This window comes from Sus scrofa, chromosome 14, assembly GCF_000003025.6.
Source record: "Sus scrofa isolate TJ Tabasco breed Duroc chromosome 14, Sscrofa11.1, whole genome shotgun sequence".
NCBI lineage: Eukaryota > Metazoa > Chordata > Mammalia > Artiodactyla > Suidae > Sus > Sus scrofa.
Genome location: NC_010456.5, coordinates 35,001,129 through 35,017,833, shown reverse-complemented (window position 1 = coordinate 35,017,833; position 16,705 = coordinate 35,001,129). Strand labels below are relative to the sequence as shown.

At 48.1% G+C, this 16,705-nt stretch overlaps 1 protein-coding gene across 4 annotated transcripts in view; it reads right to left on the bottom strand.

Annotated features, from left to right (window-relative positions):
• Positions 1 to 16,705, bottom strand: part of KSR2 (kinase suppressor of ras 2) — a 414,659-nt gene that overhangs the window by 72,174 nt on the left and 325,780 nt on the right. For 2 of the 4 annotated variants that reach the window (XM_005657319.3, XM_021073977.1), the window contains exons 8-10: positions 15,744 to 15,811; positions 11,968 to 12,092; positions 5,724 to 5,892 (exon numbers count right to left, since the gene is read on the bottom strand). In XM_005657319.3, the coding sequence (XP_005657376.2) occupies positions 5,724 to 5,892; positions 11,968 to 12,092; positions 15,744 to 15,811 (362 nt within the window). Of the gene's footprint in view, positions 1 to 5,723; positions 5,893 to 11,967; positions 12,107 to 14,745; positions 14,759 to 15,743; positions 15,812 to 16,705 lie in introns of all 4 variants that reach the window. The other 2 variants (XM_021073979.1, XM_021073978.1) reach the window with 2 other exon arrangements.

The window sequence follows — 16,705 nt, the reverse complement described above, 5'->3', positions numbered from 1 at the left end:
AAGTCTCAGTTTCCAGATGTATAAAATGGGAATAATTACAATTTCCCCTTGATAGGGCTGAGCAATGAATGAGTGTAAGAACAGAAGCAGGATTTACTGCGATGACTAAGCCAGTATCTTTCTAAGCTCTCTTAATTAACAGACAAGAATGCTTTCTAATTAGTAGACAATCAGATAGTCTCTAAGAGCTAAGTCATTAGCTGCCCCAGAGGTGGGGACAGATTTAGAAGCTCCCCCGGGATGGACAGCAAGTCTCAGCATCTCAGTATCTCAAGCACCTGGTTTGGTGCCTTGCACACAGTGATGAACCACTCGTGTTTGTTGATTTACAAGTCTTTTACCACAGCAGTCCCCAAATATCTCAGACGGGTGGAATCCAAAGAGATGCATTTCTGATTCCAGAAAATGACATGTCCGAGCTGGGAAACAATTCATTCAGAGTTGCAGAATAAAGTTTGGAAAGAAATCCGACCCAAAGGTCAGGGACCTTTCTTGCACTGGATAACTTAGGTTTCTTCACTGTGTGCAGATGTGTTCGTCAACAAAGGGTTAAAATTTAAAAAGCAAAACCACCCCTGGGATTCTCAAGAGACTCAGCTGATCTCTTTCCTCCCCAACTGGACTGGGGATTAGGTGTCTACAGAAAAGGTTAGCTGGCAGTTAAATGTTCTTTTAAGAGGAGGGACTGAGTGATGGAGAGTAAGCAGGGCTCTGAGAAGGGACAGGTGCAAATGCCTTCCTACCCAGAGCCAACCCCTGCCTGGACCCTCCATGTGCCTGAGCACAGCTTGTTCCTGGTGGCTGAGAGGGAGTCTTGGCCAGAGGAGGAGAGAAAGGGCACCGTGAGCTCTCCCTGTCCTTATTGCTGATGACGGACAGGCGAGAAGCGGCTCCAAGGGGCAGCTAGCGAAGCCGAGCAGCTCCTGGCTGCCTGGCATCAAAGAGGACCTGGGTACTGGGAGGCTGCAGATGACCAGAGTCAGAGGGACAAGCAGATCCTTTTGAAGGCCCTTCCACTCTGAAGCCCCTTTTCCCTCCTTATGGGCTCCCCAGAGAGTTAGCCTTCATGGTCATCTGAAAGGAAGGATCTAGAAGGAGGAGGGAAGATCAAACCATCCCCTGCCTAAGCCTTTCAGCGGCCTTCCAGTGCATTTTAAATAAAATCTAATGATGGAAGATAATATAGAAACGGAATGTATATTTATGTATGACTGGGTCATTTTGCTGTAGAGCAGAAATCGGTACAACATCATAAATAAACTATAACTTTAAAAAGTATAAGAAAAAAAGGAATATGGCAACTAAAAAAAAAAAAAAAAAACCTCTTAATTCCTGCCACACCCTGTGAGGCCCTGCCAGGCCTCAGTCCTGCAGCTCTGAGCCTTGCCGGGTGCCTTGTTTATGGCACTCTAGCCACTGGGACATTTTTTTCCCAACTCTTCCCCACGGCAGGGCCATTGCACCTGCTCCCCTCTCTCTGGGTGGACAACTCTTCCCACCCCTGTCTTTGGAATTCAGCTGCCTCTGACCCTTCAACCTAAACCTGTTCTCTTCTTGAATTCACTCCTAGCACTGTTCTTTCCTTTCCGAGCCCTTGTCACAACTTATAATCCTATTTTCACATATATTTTGCTTGGCTAACACCTGTCTCTCCCACAAGGCCATAAATTCCATGGGAACAGAGGCCATGATGGGCAGAATAATGCCCTAACCCCCATCCCCATCCCCAGGACCTCCAACTCCTCATCCCTGGAACCTGTGAATATGTAACCTCACATGACAGAAGGGACTCTGCCAATGTGATTAAGAGAAGGACCTTAAGAGGCAGAGATTATCCTGGATTCCCTGGGTGAACCTGGGTATAATCACCAGGGTCCTTATTAGAGGGAGGCAGGAGGATCAGAATCAGAGAGAAAATAAGAGAAGAACTGATAATAGAAACAGAGGTTGGAGTGATACAGGGCCATGTGCAAAGGAATGCGGGCAGCCATGAGGAGCTGGGAAAAGGCAGGGAAGTGGATTCTTTGCTGGAACTTCTAGAAGAAGCTGGCTCTTCAGACACCTTGATTTGGACTTCTGACCTCCACAACTGTGATAATAAATCTCTACTGCTTTAAGCCAATAACCTTGTGGCAATTTGCTACAGCAGCAACGACAAACTTATACAGGGCATGTCTGGTTTGTGCCTTGCTCCATACCTGTGCCTTGTACAGTACCTGGTTCGTGGTAGATGCTCAGAAAATATCCACTAAGGAAATGAATGAATGACTTCAGTCTGAAGGCCTGAAGACAGATTAAGGGGGGGGGGAAATGTGGGTCTAGGCAGTGCATGAACCTCATGTTATGTGATCATGCATTCATTCATTCAACAAACAATTAGTGCCTTTGGCAGCAGGTACTCTGCTGGGCTTTGGGTGTAGAGGTGGATAAAGCCAACATGTTTCCTAGTCTCATGGAGGTGGCATTCTGATGGAGGAGATAGACACTAAACGTAGCACTAGGTTGCTCCAAAGAAAGGTGTTTGAGCACCAGTCCCTGTAACCCACCCAACAGTCCCTTACAAAGTCCCTTCACGTACCTTCCTACAGCAAATGTCATACAACCTTGCATGTTAGACCTATTTTACAGAAGAGAAACAGACTGACACAGAGTCAGTGCCGCCCTCAAAGCCACAGAGGTAGGAAGGGGCAAATCTGGTTGCACACGTGGCTCTCTTGACCCCACCCTACACTGTGCCATGTCTGACATGGCCCCAGGATTCTGAAGGGGTGTGGCGGAGAACAAGGAGGTCCATCCAACCAGCAGAGCACAATCTCACCAAGCCTGTGGGTGTCCTTCATGTGTCCTGAGGTTAACAAGTGAGCCGAAAGCCTAACTGAACAACCTCTTTTCAAAAGGAATGTTCTAGATCAACCAATGCCAGGGACATTGTTATGCCCAGGCATTAGCTTGGATAGTCTTCAGAAAACTCAACATCTGGCAAGAAACCAGAGCTAAAGTTCCCTGTCCCATCGACAGAGACTCACAGTCTAGAGTATGACAGGTGACCAGGGCCTTGTATGAACAGAACAGACACCTGTCATCTTGGGGGAATTTTCCCAAGACCACCCAAGTCAGGAGGAAGGTCTGACTGTCCTTTTGGAGGTCCCATTTAGTTTTCCATTCCAACACTGCATTTTATTGTTATTGTTCAATTATAAAACTGGTATGTGTCCCTTCCTATTATATACATTACAGAAGTGCATGGAATACAATTTCTCTTCTTAGAAAGAACACCTGCTGTGAAGAATTGTAGACATTTTTGTACATATACAAGCATATAAAATTATTTTACAATAAATAGAATTATTATACCAAACACTTTGCAAATCACTTATTTATTTTGCACTTAGAAGACAATATGGATATCTTTCCATGTCAGGGTATCTACAAAGAGCTACTCCATTGTTTTTAAGGGTGGCTGAGTATTTGGTTACACAGATAAACTACAGTGTATTCAAACACTCTCCACCTGATGGGCATTTGGGTTGAGTCCAAACTTTTCACCGTTGTCGTGAAATCCTCACACGCAGACCCCTGTGCCCTGTGTAAATATTTCTGCATATAAATCCTTAAAAGTGATATTGGCAGTCCAAGGAATGCACACCTCAGACTTTGACAGACAATGCCAATTTACCTTCTCCCAAAGTTTAATTTGTTCCATACTCCCGATACCAGGGATATGGTGATTTTACCTTATTTCCACAATCCTGGTTAGGCCCATATTTCTTAGCAGTGGGAGCCTCAGGAATTTGCTATTCCTGTGTTTATCTAACAATAATGAAAGTAGCTCACCTTTGTTGACGAGACAGGTGCCCTGCTAAGCTTTGTACGAGTATAGTAATGTTTAACCCTTCAAGGATTCTACAGAGTAGGTAGTCTTAGCATCTCCATTTTACAGATGAGGAGACAGAGGCACAGAGAGGTAGGCAGCTTGCACAACGTCACCCAAATATCAAGTGTAAAGCTGGGATCTGTCCCAAGTTGGCTCTAGCGCCCACACTCTTAACTGCTGTTCCAAAGTGCTTTCCCCCAAAGGACCCCTTAGCCCACTCCCCAGAGAGGGTCAGGACACTGTTGGAACCCCAACCCTAACCATACACCCCCTACCTGAGAAGTGGAAATGATCTACACTGGAGGTGGCAGTGGGAGCCCTTGGTCTACGGAAATACAGGGCCATTTCGCCTCACTGACTCAGGGGCACTTACTGAGATGATTCCAGCTGGTGACTCACATCATGGTCCTTGCTGTTGCCAGGGGGATGGCCCTCAATTACAAGTACGAGGCTGCCTCAGGCTTGAACTTGACCACAGAATCCCCATGATGCAAGTCTTCAAAACACACTCTACCCCTTTTAGATACCGCCTAGATCCAAACATCACCGAGTGTGGGCGTGACATGAACAACTTGCCCTCAATGGGTGGTTGTATCTGGGTGTGGCCCAGATGTAGGGTTGGGTCTTTGTTCATTTCCCAGATAGTCACTCCTGGCTGGATAGGCTTGGAGGTGTGACCTGTGACTGAGGACCTGTGATTTTTTTCCCCTGTGTGCAGCTCACTGGCTCAGGAGGAAATCAGCTCCTAGACCAACACTGTCTACTAGATCTTTCTCCACCTTTCTCCACAGGTGTAGACCATTTCTTCAGCACAGGGAAATGGTCTACACCTGTGCTATCCAATATGGCAGCCACGAGTCACACCAAGCTATGAAGCACTTGAACTGTGGCCAGTGTGACTCAGGAATTAAAATTTTCATTCTATTTAATTTTATTTCATCTAAATTTAAATAGCCACATGTGACTAGAGGGTAATATATTGATCAACACAGACCATGTCTTTGGTCCCAACCAGCCAAGCCAGACCTCATCCCACCAGCCTCTGTCTTGAAACCAGATATTGTGCTGTAAATACAGCTAAACTGGAAGTACCCTTGGACCCCCAGAACATGAAATAGGCTGGGCTGGGCCCCAGAAGGGGCGGGAAGCCTCTCAGGTCTGGCCCACCTGAGAGCAGTGAAAGATCCCTTTAAGTTCAAGAAGCCAAAACATCACATAAGGGCTTCTCCATCATCTTACAGCCCAGCACATCGTTTCAGGTTGGCAGCTGATGCCATGGAATTTGCAAGGAGCTGGAATACTCTTTGGGGTCCTTTCGTCCATCTATATCCTTTCAGATATAGGAGAAAACTGGAATCAGAGGTCACGCAGCAGAGACATGAGACAGCTGGATATTGAATCCTGGACTCCAGCCCACTCATTCAGAGCCTGATCCTGATGTCTAGTGTAACAGTCTAAATGCAGCCCTGCTCGGGTGTGCGGCCCCTGAGGTCCTTGGCGCAGGAACCCGTTGCCAATTTCAACTGATTTTGTGTGTAAGACAGTGGCCAGCTCCAGAGCAGATGCTCTCCTGGGACTCAGACCTGGGTGGAGACCCCGGGTTGTGGCTTCCCAAAAGATCGAGTCTCTAAGAGTCCCTGTACTTCACTGAGCCTCAGTTTCCTCATCTGTAAAATGGAGCTGATCATATCTCATGGCTACTCTAAAGGTCAAATGATGGAGCAACTGCCCTACATATGGTAAGACTCACTCCCTATGCCTCCAATCCATCACTTTTATGCATGGACCAGCCTGGACATGGCTCTGGCATGAACCCAATTCCCCTGTCACTTCCAAAGCATGGAGGTACCTGGCAGATTGAAGTTCTTCTGCTGTCTTGTGCACTGTGGAGAAGGGTGCAGGGGAGAAGGCGGTGTGGCACTGGGAGGGAGTGGGGGCGCTGGCGAGGAGGGTGTGGAGGAGGTCGTGGATGAGGGGTTGCTGCTAGAGTCTGGCTGGTAAGGAACCGGGATGTGGTCCTGCAGGAAGAAAACAGGGCAGGGGAAAGGCAGAGAAGCAGAGTCACAGCAGTGAGGCTGAGTTGCATGGGAAGAGACCCTGCCCCAGCATCCTCAGCCCCTCTTCCATTTTCCTCACCCACCAGATCCTTCCACAGTCCCACCTGCTTCGGCATCCCCACCAAGCTACATCCAGCTGTGGAAAAACAGTTTCTGGAGTCAAATTCCTGTCCACTGCCTGGAGCCCGGATTGAAAGGTTACCACATAATGAAAGCTGTGGAAGTGACAGCCACGCTCCTTGGGCCTCTTTGATTTTGGAAAGTCCCATGCAGAGGTGCCCAGAGTGCTCTTCCCATCCTAACACCTCTCCTCCTGAGTGTTTATTAAAGAATCAACAGCCTGACAGCTCAAGAGAGCGTGAGCGAGCCTTCAGCATCTTCCCCTCGCATCTCAGTGGGAACCAGTGCTGCCTCTCCTGGCCCTTGAAACCATTCTAAAGCCAAGATGGAGACAGAATCTATGTGTGCATCCTCAGAATGGTGCTGGTCAGGGTGAGGTGGAGGGGGTTGAGGAGTGTCCCTCCTAAAGACATGTCCACTCAGAACCTCCGAAAGTGATCTTATTTGGAAAAAGGTCTTTGCGGATGTAATTAAGGTAAGGATTTACCCATGAGATTATCCTAGATGTGGGGGGTGGGGGTGGGGGGAGGAGCAGTGCGAAATCCAATGTCAAGTGTCCTTACAAGAAACAGAAAAGGAAAGATACACAGAGCAAAGGCGATGTGCAGATGTATACAGGGGATTGGTGCTTCTACAAGTCAAGAAATGCCAAGGATTGCTGGAGCCACCAAAGGTTAGCAGAGAGCCACAGGATGGATTCTGGGTTCTCCAAAAGGAACCAACACTGCTGACACCTTGATTTCAGACTTCTAGACTCCTGACGGCAAGAGAATAAATGCACTTTGTCCTAGCTACCCAGTTTGTGGTAATCTGTTACCGCAGCCCCAGGAAACGAACACGAGCAGAATCCCCAGCGAGACAAACATGGATTCAAAATCCCATGGCCACCTCTTCCCCATGCATCCTGAACAAAATGCCTAGCCTCTCCATTGCTCACTCTTGCCCACTGTAAATGAGAATAATACTAGCAAACCTCCACAGCCCAGAGAAGGGGTTCCCACTGCTCAAAGTCAGTAGAGCTGAGAGTTCTCAGGGACACCCCAATCTGTTCATTGCTTCTACTAGCCTGCGTCTTATTCACCTTGGAATCTGCAGAACCTAGCACAGAAAACAAAACATTAGAAAGAGCTAACAAAAGTTATATGAATCAATGAACGTAAAGAAAGGAGGGATAGAAGAAGAGATGAAGGGAGGGAGGAGAGGAGGTTCATTTTTATGGAGGAACTAGTTACGCAGGAATTAAGTCTTTCTTGTCTCAGTGGCTCAGCGCTGATGGGAATGAACAGAATCAGCAAAAGAGAAAGCAGCATATGGTGCCCACGTTCCCTGGCAGAACTGCTACAACAGGAGGGGAAAATCCCTCCTCAGGTCAGACCTCCATCTGTGTCCCAGTGGGACCAGCAGCTGGAGGCTGCAGTCCATCAGAGGGAAACTCAAACTCTACCAGATCAGGCAGGGAAGGGTTAATGGCACAAGCCCTCTTTCTGAGCACAGCTGAAACATGGAACCATCCTTCAGAGACCACCCAGTCCCACCCCTTCATTCCGCAGATGGGGATGCTGAGACTCAGAGTTGGAGGGTGACTTGCTGGAGTCACAGAGAGTGGGTGGCCCAGGTCCCCGTCTCCAGCCCAGAAGCAGAAACAGAGGGTTGAACCAAGTAACAGGAAACTCACATCCGACTCTGAAAATCAAACAGTTCACCTCCCAGGATCCTCCTTCGCTCAGATGTGCGCTGATTTGAATATGGCGGTGATTGTTAACTATCTCTCCCATGGACTTTTCCTAAGGAAGCCGACCCCACCCTCCAACTCAATGGACTTTGATGAAGGGACAGTCCTAAACAGCCTTACTTGTCTTGTGATCTCCACAGCTGACTACCAACTCAGGGTCATAGGTCAGGGCATCACGGCAGCTGGTCAATGTCTTAGGATGTGTAATAAAAAGATGAGCAGGGCTAAGAGGAAGAAAAGTGGAAAGCAAAGCAAAAGGGAAGAGGAGATGAGGTTCAAGAGAACAGAAGAGCCACAACAGGTCAGAAAACAAATCACCTGAGGCCACAAAGAGTAGGAACTAAATGGTGGCAGAAGCGATAATGGAGAGAAAAGAGGAGAACAGAGAATGAAGAAATCAGTTGATAATAACAGACCAGAGTGGATACACAATGAGTTGCCAGGCCATGGTTGTGCTGGAGGAGCAGTACAGTGACCCATGGTCCTGCTGAGAGTCCAAGGAGCTGGCCTGAGCACAAGACTGTCCCCCATGTCCAGTTTCATGAGACCTAGCTTCTCAACTGTGGTTTTCCTCTCTCTTATTGCCCTGTGCCCATCCTTCCAATACACAACTCCTTGTGCAGAGCTAGCCTATGTGAGTCTCCGTTCTTTGCAACCAGTCGAAAAGGAGAGCCAGTATACAGCTACTTCAAAAGGCGTCACTGCAGCAGGCAGATCTTCAGCCTTGGACACCACTGCAGATGGGACTTTTAGACGCCTTGATGTGGAAGCACAAGTATTGTAGACTGGTCCCCTCAGGAGTGGGCAGATGCTGCTGCTGCTCCTCCTCCTCCATCTCTTCATCCTCCTCCCCCTGCTCATCATCTTCCATATCCTCATCCTCCTCTGCCTCCTCATCCTCTTCCATTTCTTCCATCCTCCCCATCCTCCTCATCCTCCATCTCCTCCATCCTTTTCATCTTCCTCATCCTTCATATCCTCCTCATCCTTCTTTTTGCCACTTCTTCCTCCCTCCTCTTCTTTCTTCCTCTTATTCTTTCTTCTCCTTCTTCCTCTTCTTGCTCCTCCATCCCCTTTCTTCCTCCTACTTCCATTCTATTCCTCTTCCTCCTCCTCACTGTCTTCATCATCAAGCTCTTCCATTCCCTGAGTATCCCATTTTGGACTAACCCCTTTACACATATCACTGCATCTACTCCTCTCCACAACCCCAAGAACGTCTACTATTATAATGACCAATTTACAGGGTGGGAAACAAAGGCAGAGGGATCTTGCCCTGGTTGCACAGCACATGAAGAAACGGAGTTTCAAGCCCGGACCTTGTGACTCTAAAATGTACGCTCAAACCATGATGCTGGGTGAACAAGTTGGGCTTTTGTGAACCTGGATTGACAGAGCTAGACGAGAGAAGAGACAGAGAGTAATGAAAAGGAAATCTTCAGACCAAATTGGCTCAGAAATCTATTGCACTAACCACATCATTGCCTGACAAAAAGAATCTGGGTGAAGCCAGTGAGAAGAGAAAGAAGGGAAAAAATAACCCAGCTTCTGATAGGTCCTGTCCACCTTCATGTCAAAGCTGCTTTCTAAATAGAGGTTAATTTATTTCTCTTATCAAATTCTCCTGCTGGCAGACAAGGCAGAACAACGTCACAGTCACCGATCTGTCTGACCCATGTTTCTGTCCCATCTGACACCAAGGGGCTCACTGCATCTATGAAGCCATAGAGAAAAGTCTCGAAATGGCTCTGAGCCAATTACCCCCCCCCCGAGATCACAAAGGAAAGGATGGTTATAGGTGCTCAGGTACTTCCCAGGAGCCCCTTAAGCACCCCCACCCCTGAGGTGGGGAGCCCCTCCCCAGAGACCAACATCTTTTACAAATGACAAAGGAAAAATGGACCCAGCCTGACATTATAATTAGAAGCCAAATATTTAAGCTGATAAAAATAGCTAGAGTTTCCTGGACACTTACCATGTGCCAGGAACCTCTCTAAATGCTTTTATGTTGGTTATTTCATTTCATCCCCACAACAACCCTCTGAGGTTGGTGCTCTTTTTAGGCATGAGGGGACATTTTAAAACATGGCCACAAATTCCTTAGACTCTTCCCATCCACAGGTGGAATCACGCCTCCTCTCCTTAAATCTGAGTAGGCTTGTGACTGCTTCCATCAATAGAGAACAACAGAGCTGACACTGCCAGCTCTTGGAGAGTGACAGGCCAAGACAATGCATGGGCTTTCATACTGCTAAGTTATAAAGTCTTTGCAGCTTCCACCTTGGTTGCTAGGACAGTTGTTCTTCAAGCCCTGAGGTGCCAGGAAAGAAGCCGACTGCTCTGAAGCAGCCATATTGTGAGGAAGTCCAAGCCACGAGGCAGGCCCACCGGTAAGTGCTCCTGCTGAGTCCCTACTGAGCTCAGCCTTTGACTCATCCCAGCCCAGGTACTAGATATGTGAGTGAAGAAACCTCTAGATCAGGAGTTGGCAAACTTTTTCTTGAAATGGCTAGACAGTACAAATTTTGGGCTTTGTGAGCCAAGTAATCATTATTGCAATGCCTCATCTCTGCCATTGCAGCATGAAAACAGCCACAGATAATTTGGGTATGGCTTGTTCCAACATAAATACATTCACAAAAACAGGTAATGGGGTGGATTTGGTCTGTGAGTCACAGTTTTCCAATCTGTATTCCAGATGATTCCAGCCCCCAGCTGGGTGAGCTTTCCCAGTTGAGTCTCGACATCATGGAGCAGAGGCAAACCATCCCCACTGTACCCCCTTCCCAATGCCTGTCCCACAGACTCTGAGCATAATTAAAGGGCTGCTTGTGTCCATCACTACGTTTGAGGTGGTACAGTGGATAATTAGAGCACACCCATTTTATACACAGGAATGCTGAGGCTCGGGGAGATTAAGTTACTTGCCCAGAGTCTCAGAGCTAGTAAGTGGAGGAAGCCAAGTCTGGTTGCCATGGTGGCTTGACTTCAGAGGCCAAGTTATATCATCAAGACCTAAGATGATGCCACAAGGAGCCAGATGGTGAATGACTGAGATCCAGTAGTAAAAACAGTGGGTGACAGCATAAGAGAGAAAGAACATATGGGCTTTGGCGGGGAGGTGTGGAAAAGGAGGTCGGAGACAGAGGGAGGGACCAAATTGTCCCTGGGAGGCTGCAATAAGGAGTTTGATTTGTCTCCTCAATGCCATAGAAAGCCACTGGATGGCTTTTAAACAGAGGGTAGTGTGATTCAAATTACATTCATTAAGAATCACTCTGGCTGCTGTGCAGAGAATGGCTCAGAGCAGGGGCAATGCCCTCTCTAGCCTTAGGCACAGATGGGAGAATATGCTTTGCTGGGGAGAAGTCAGGATGCTCATTTGGGACCTGAACACAGGTTGGTGACTTCCCACATGTTTGGGTTGATCCTCATTTTATCTCCCTTCCACACAATACGTGAAGGCATTATAGGGCTTGAGAAATCACCTGCTGACACAGGTAACCTTTGTGGTTACACACACGTGAGGCTGGAAGTGTCCCTGAGATGGCTTTGGTGCTGTCCAACCAACAGATCTAACAAAGGACATGGAAATCACACTGGAAATTTCCAGGCCACATTGGAAAGAAAGATGCACAGAGAGGCCTTTGGCTGACCACCATCCGGGGACCAGCAGAGGCCAATCAGACTGGCTAATGGCTCAGAGCTTGAGGTCCCTACACAGACCCATCTACTTAGTCTCTAGCAAGAGCTCAAAAATGACTCTTGTCCCTTGGTGACTGGATTCAACAGATGTGTCACAAAGCATAGGACCATCTGCATAGCTCATCCTGGCAGATCATGAGACCTCTCACGGAGCAAAGAGGGCAGACTCTGGACCACGAAGGACCCTCTCTCAGGTTCTCCTTCTATCCCCACTGTGCCCCTGTCAATACAGTCATTCATTCTCATTTCCAGGTGCCCTCTCTCTAAATTCGACAGAGCCTAGGCACACTCACTCTGCATCGAGTGTCTTTTCTAGACACAAGCCACACAGAATGAGGAGAGCCGAGGTGGGCTGGGCAATAAGGGCAATGCTCCCAGATCATTCCCCCCACCCCTGTTCGAGAAACTTCCTCTCTCCTGCCCTTTCTCTGGCAGTGGCAGCCCCAGCACGCCCCGTCCTGGCAGAACCCCAGTCTTACCTTGTTGATTTTGTTGGTTTTGGGGAGCGTCTGACTGATGTGGAGGTCCGAATACCGGGGTGGCTTTCGGAGAGGGTTGTTGATGTCACATGGGACAGACTCTGTCCGGACTAACCTTGCTGGATCCGTAGGGGTAAAAACAGCGATCGGGGAGTTTAAGTACCACATTCACTATGTACTGTCATTCCAGGAGAGCAGAGCTTGGACCCCACCTCAAAGGCCCACCCCCCAAGAACTGAAAGGGAATGCCCTAAAAGATGATATCATTGTGTAATGCTAGTGGGACCCTGTTCCTTCCACCCAAGTTCTTGTGGTTTCTATTTTTTTTTCTTTTTCTTTTTAGGGCTGCACCCCTGCAGCATATGGAAATTCCCAGGGTAGGTGCCAAATCGGAGGTAGCTGCCGATCTGTGCAGCCAAAGCAATGCTAGATCCAAGCCACATCTCTGACCTACACCACAGTTCATGGCAACAGTGGATCCTTAACCCACTGAGTGAAGCCAGGGCTCTTACCTGCATCCTCACAGACACTATGTCAGGTTCTTAACCCTCTAAGCCACAATGGGAACTCCTCTGTGGTTTCTAAAATGCTTGTGTTGTCAATATATGGCTTTTGACAATATTTATAACAATGAAACTGAAGCTATCAGTTTTCCCCCCAATACCATCATTGTTTCACATTGGTATTCATTTCAGAATTGAGCCTCCTCTGAAACACAGAAGAGGTCCCTGATTTCTTACGGACTGTCATCAGTGGACAAGCTTATTGTGGCCACCTGTCCCTGCCCCATCTAAGCCTGTGTTAGGATCATCTTGTGTGACTTGTGGGATTTCTTAGGCCCTAGCGTCCTGTTGCATGTCAAAACACATTTGTCCTAAACAAGGCCAACATGGATCCCCTCTTCATCACCCCTAAAGGCGCACGAAAAGCTGGGCACCTGATGATGCTAAATAAATGCATGCTGATCCAAACCACATCACCCAAGCCCCTCTCCCCCATTACCCCTCTGTTATTTACTATTTACAGGGACCACAGCGAAGGTCAAAGCGAGAAGCTCACATTCAAAGTTGGTGGCTGGTAATGTTACTTGTGAGCTGTTTTTTGGTTTTTTTTTTTTTTTTTTTCATGTGGGGGTGTTGGTGGAAAAGTTAAAGCTTTGGACTGACCTAGGGATTTAATTTCTCTGCTTTGCCTGAGCTGCCATTACTATGGAAACCAACTATATTTTCAACTTCCAACCAAGGAGGTGGGGGATGGGGACTAGAAGCTGGAGGACCTCTGGAAAAGTTCCATTTGCTTCAGGTGTACAGGCACCTGCCACCTTTGAGTAAAGGGGGCATGGCTGAGAAGATGGGTGGGAGGGCGCCCTTCTTCAGATGTGGGTATCTAAGAGCGGGTCGCCTCCCAGCAGGCTGGTGCTGGTCTCCATGTGACAGCCGGGCTCCAGCAGAGGAAGGTTCACTTAGGGGAACCCAGTGGGAGGGGATCTTCCCAACGAAGATGACCCAAGCCAAGGGTTCAGGAACAATGAGAATTCAGGTTAAAAATAGCCTTGTGGTGTGTATACAGTGGTTCCAAGGCCAGATGGTTCTTAATTAAGGATGTGAGGCGGGAAAGGGCAAGATAAAGGAGCTGAAGACTTTTCCTTCTCTTGCAATTTCCTCTCCTTGTGGAGGAAAGCAATGCAAAGATCATTGAAAACCAACGGCCCATTGGCTTTGGAAGCCATGCCAGCACTTTCAGCAGGCAGCAATCTGCCTCCCTCTTTGAGTTTCCCTTGGGTTCATTTGAGAACAAGGCAGACTCTCTCACCCTTGACCCCTGGAGCCCATACTGACCCAAGGCCAGGAGAGCTGAGAGGGGTGGGGTCGGAGGGCAAGGATGAGCAAACTGTGTTCCCCACGATTGGTTCTAAGCCTCCTCCAACCTATCAACAGGAGGGGGTAATGGTGACAGGGAGGGGGCCAACAAGAATGGCAAAAATGTTAATAAGTTGTTAACATTTTATTGTTATTTTATTTTCATTTTTACAGCTGCACTTGGGGCATGTGGAAGTTCCCAGGCTAGGGGTGGAATTGGAGCTACAGCTGCCAGCCTACACCACAGCCACAGCAATGCGGGATCCGAGCTGTGTCTGTGACCTTACACCACAGCTCGCAGCAACACTGGATGCTTAACTCACTGAGCAAGGCCAGGGATTGAACCCTCATCCTCATGCACACTGTGTTGGATTCTTAACCCACTGAGCCACAATGGGACCTCCTTGCTAACATTGTAAAATAAGTCTATGGCACATACAACTATGAGGGCTTTTCTCTGAGACATGAGGAATGGTACAACGCAGGTCCATGTTGCTGGACTGCCATCCCCTCCACCTGGCACCTGGGCTCTCAGACAGTGCACCACCCCTCCTGGTAGTCAGCTTTTTTCATTTAGGGTACCTGCTTGACCCTGGCAGGCCTTTGAGTTTGCAACTTCCCCACTAGAGCAGAGCTTTAAAGCAGATAAAGCGCCTGCAGATGCTGTTTCAAATGCAGATTTTAATTCAGTTGATATGGAGTCAGGCTAAAAGTTCTGCATTTCTAACAAACTCCTAGATGATTCCCCTGTTGCTGCTGGTCCTTGGACCACAGCTGGAAGAGCAAGGGACTGGACTGTCCAGCAGAACTTTCTGCAACAGTCTAAGTGTTCTACATACCCAATATGGTAGCACATGTGGCTACGGAGCCCTTGAAATGTGGCTGGTATGACGAAGTAGTTAAACTTTTATTTTTGTTTCATTGTAATGCATCTAAATTTAAATCGATGTTGCTGGTAACTACTGTATTGAAACAGTGCAGGCCTTAGGGGGTCCCCCAGTGGATGAAGTGCAGTGTGGATAATGGAATCAGAAGAACAATTTTTGTTTTGTTTTGTTGTCATTTTTGGCAGCCCCACAGCATATGGAGCTCCTGGGCCAGGGATCAGATCAGAGCCACAAACGTGACCTAAGCCACAGCTTCGGCAACAGGGGATATCCAACTGACTGTGCCGGGCCAGGGATTGAACCCACGTCCCAGTGGCTTCCAAGATGCAAGACACCACTGATCCCGTTGCACCACAGCGGGAACTCCCAGAGGAACAATTTTGAAAGCTGGGCTGCAAGGTCTCCTATTAAGTCCTTGGCAGGCAGGGAAAAGCCTTTCCTTCTAGTTTTTCCTTTCCACTAAATTGGTCTTGATTTGCCTAGTGGAGGGCTGGAAGTGTCTTCCCAGAAGTAGCAGTAACCTCCCTGCCTGGACAGGTTGGCCCAGACACTCCCAGGGCCCCTGGAGATGAACACAGACAGCCCAAACCAACAGGCCCATGCAAACACCCAACTCCCTCCTGCCTACTTCTGCAGGGCCAGTTGACTGCGTCTGAAGAGTACTAATGGAAAAACATTCATCTAGCACTCTTTTTAAGTGGGAAGGGAAAGGAATGGGATTGGGGGAAAGGGAGGTGAGTAAAGATTAGGAGAGAGGACAAGAATGAGAGAAAAAGACCTAGGGAAGAGAAGATGGATCTGAGGGATAAAGTATCAGAGAGGCCAGTTCCAGGGGCAAGGAACAGGGAAAACAGGCATAGGGGATAGATTAAGGAGACAGACGCCAGGAAGAAGGGGTCAGAGGGAAAGAAATAAGACAGGCAAGGGTCAAGAGGCATCTAGAGTTGACCTGGGTGGGATGGCTATCTCAGGTGGCCTTCAGGAGCCCCCCCCGACCCCTACCCTAGGGCAGTAAGTGTTAAATACTTACCTCCTCGGTGGATGATTAGGAGATGGCAGGGTGGGGCTTCTTTGGTGCATTTGTTGTGGCACTTTAACCTGAGAAAGAGAAAGAGAGAGAGAAGGATGGATGGATGGATGGATGGATGGATGGATGGATGGATGGATAGATGGATGGACGAATAAATGGATGGATGGATGGGACACATCAGTGGTGCAGACAGCTCTGGGTGCTATGGACATCAAGATATGAGATGAGATAGGGCAGCTACTGCAAAGGCATACCCTTGAAACCTAAAAAATTATGTCTGGAGAGAGTCTGCTGCCATCGTACACTCACCTGGGTAGTCCAAGAGTGGGTAGCAAGTGTTTCACCAGCAGTGCCCACTTGGACTTCATGCTTTGAAAGACACTGTTATCTACTGGTCTATGTTTATCATCATTATCATCATTCAATCCTAATAATCATCACTGACTTACTTGAAGAATCATATGCCAGCCATTGTACCAAACCGCTTACATCCACTATGTCATTAGACCTTTTATAACAATCTTTTGAAATAGATATTATTATTCTTCCCATTTTAGAGCTGGAAAAACTGAGGTTAACCGACTTGTCCTGGTCAATGCTGCCAAAAGTGGCCTCATTTTTGAGGTGCTTGGTGGCCCAGCACCCACCAAGGAGTTGGTATTTGATTCCACAAACACTGGGAAACCACTGGAGGCTTCGGGTGACTATGATTGGGTCAGACTGGTGTTTGGAAAAGCCTTGTGTAGGGGAAACTGCTGAGGCCAAAAGACAGTGGAACCAGCAAGCACTTGCACTCTTTCCTTTTGGAAATAGCTCAACTTTACCCAGAAGCTTCCAGAAAGAGATTGTGCCTTTCTGCCACCCCACCTAGGAGTCTCCTCAAACAAGCCCAGCTGGAAGGCTGGTGAGCAGGTGAAGCGGCCCGTTCCCTGTAGTGGCAGCACCACAGCACAAGGACAAGC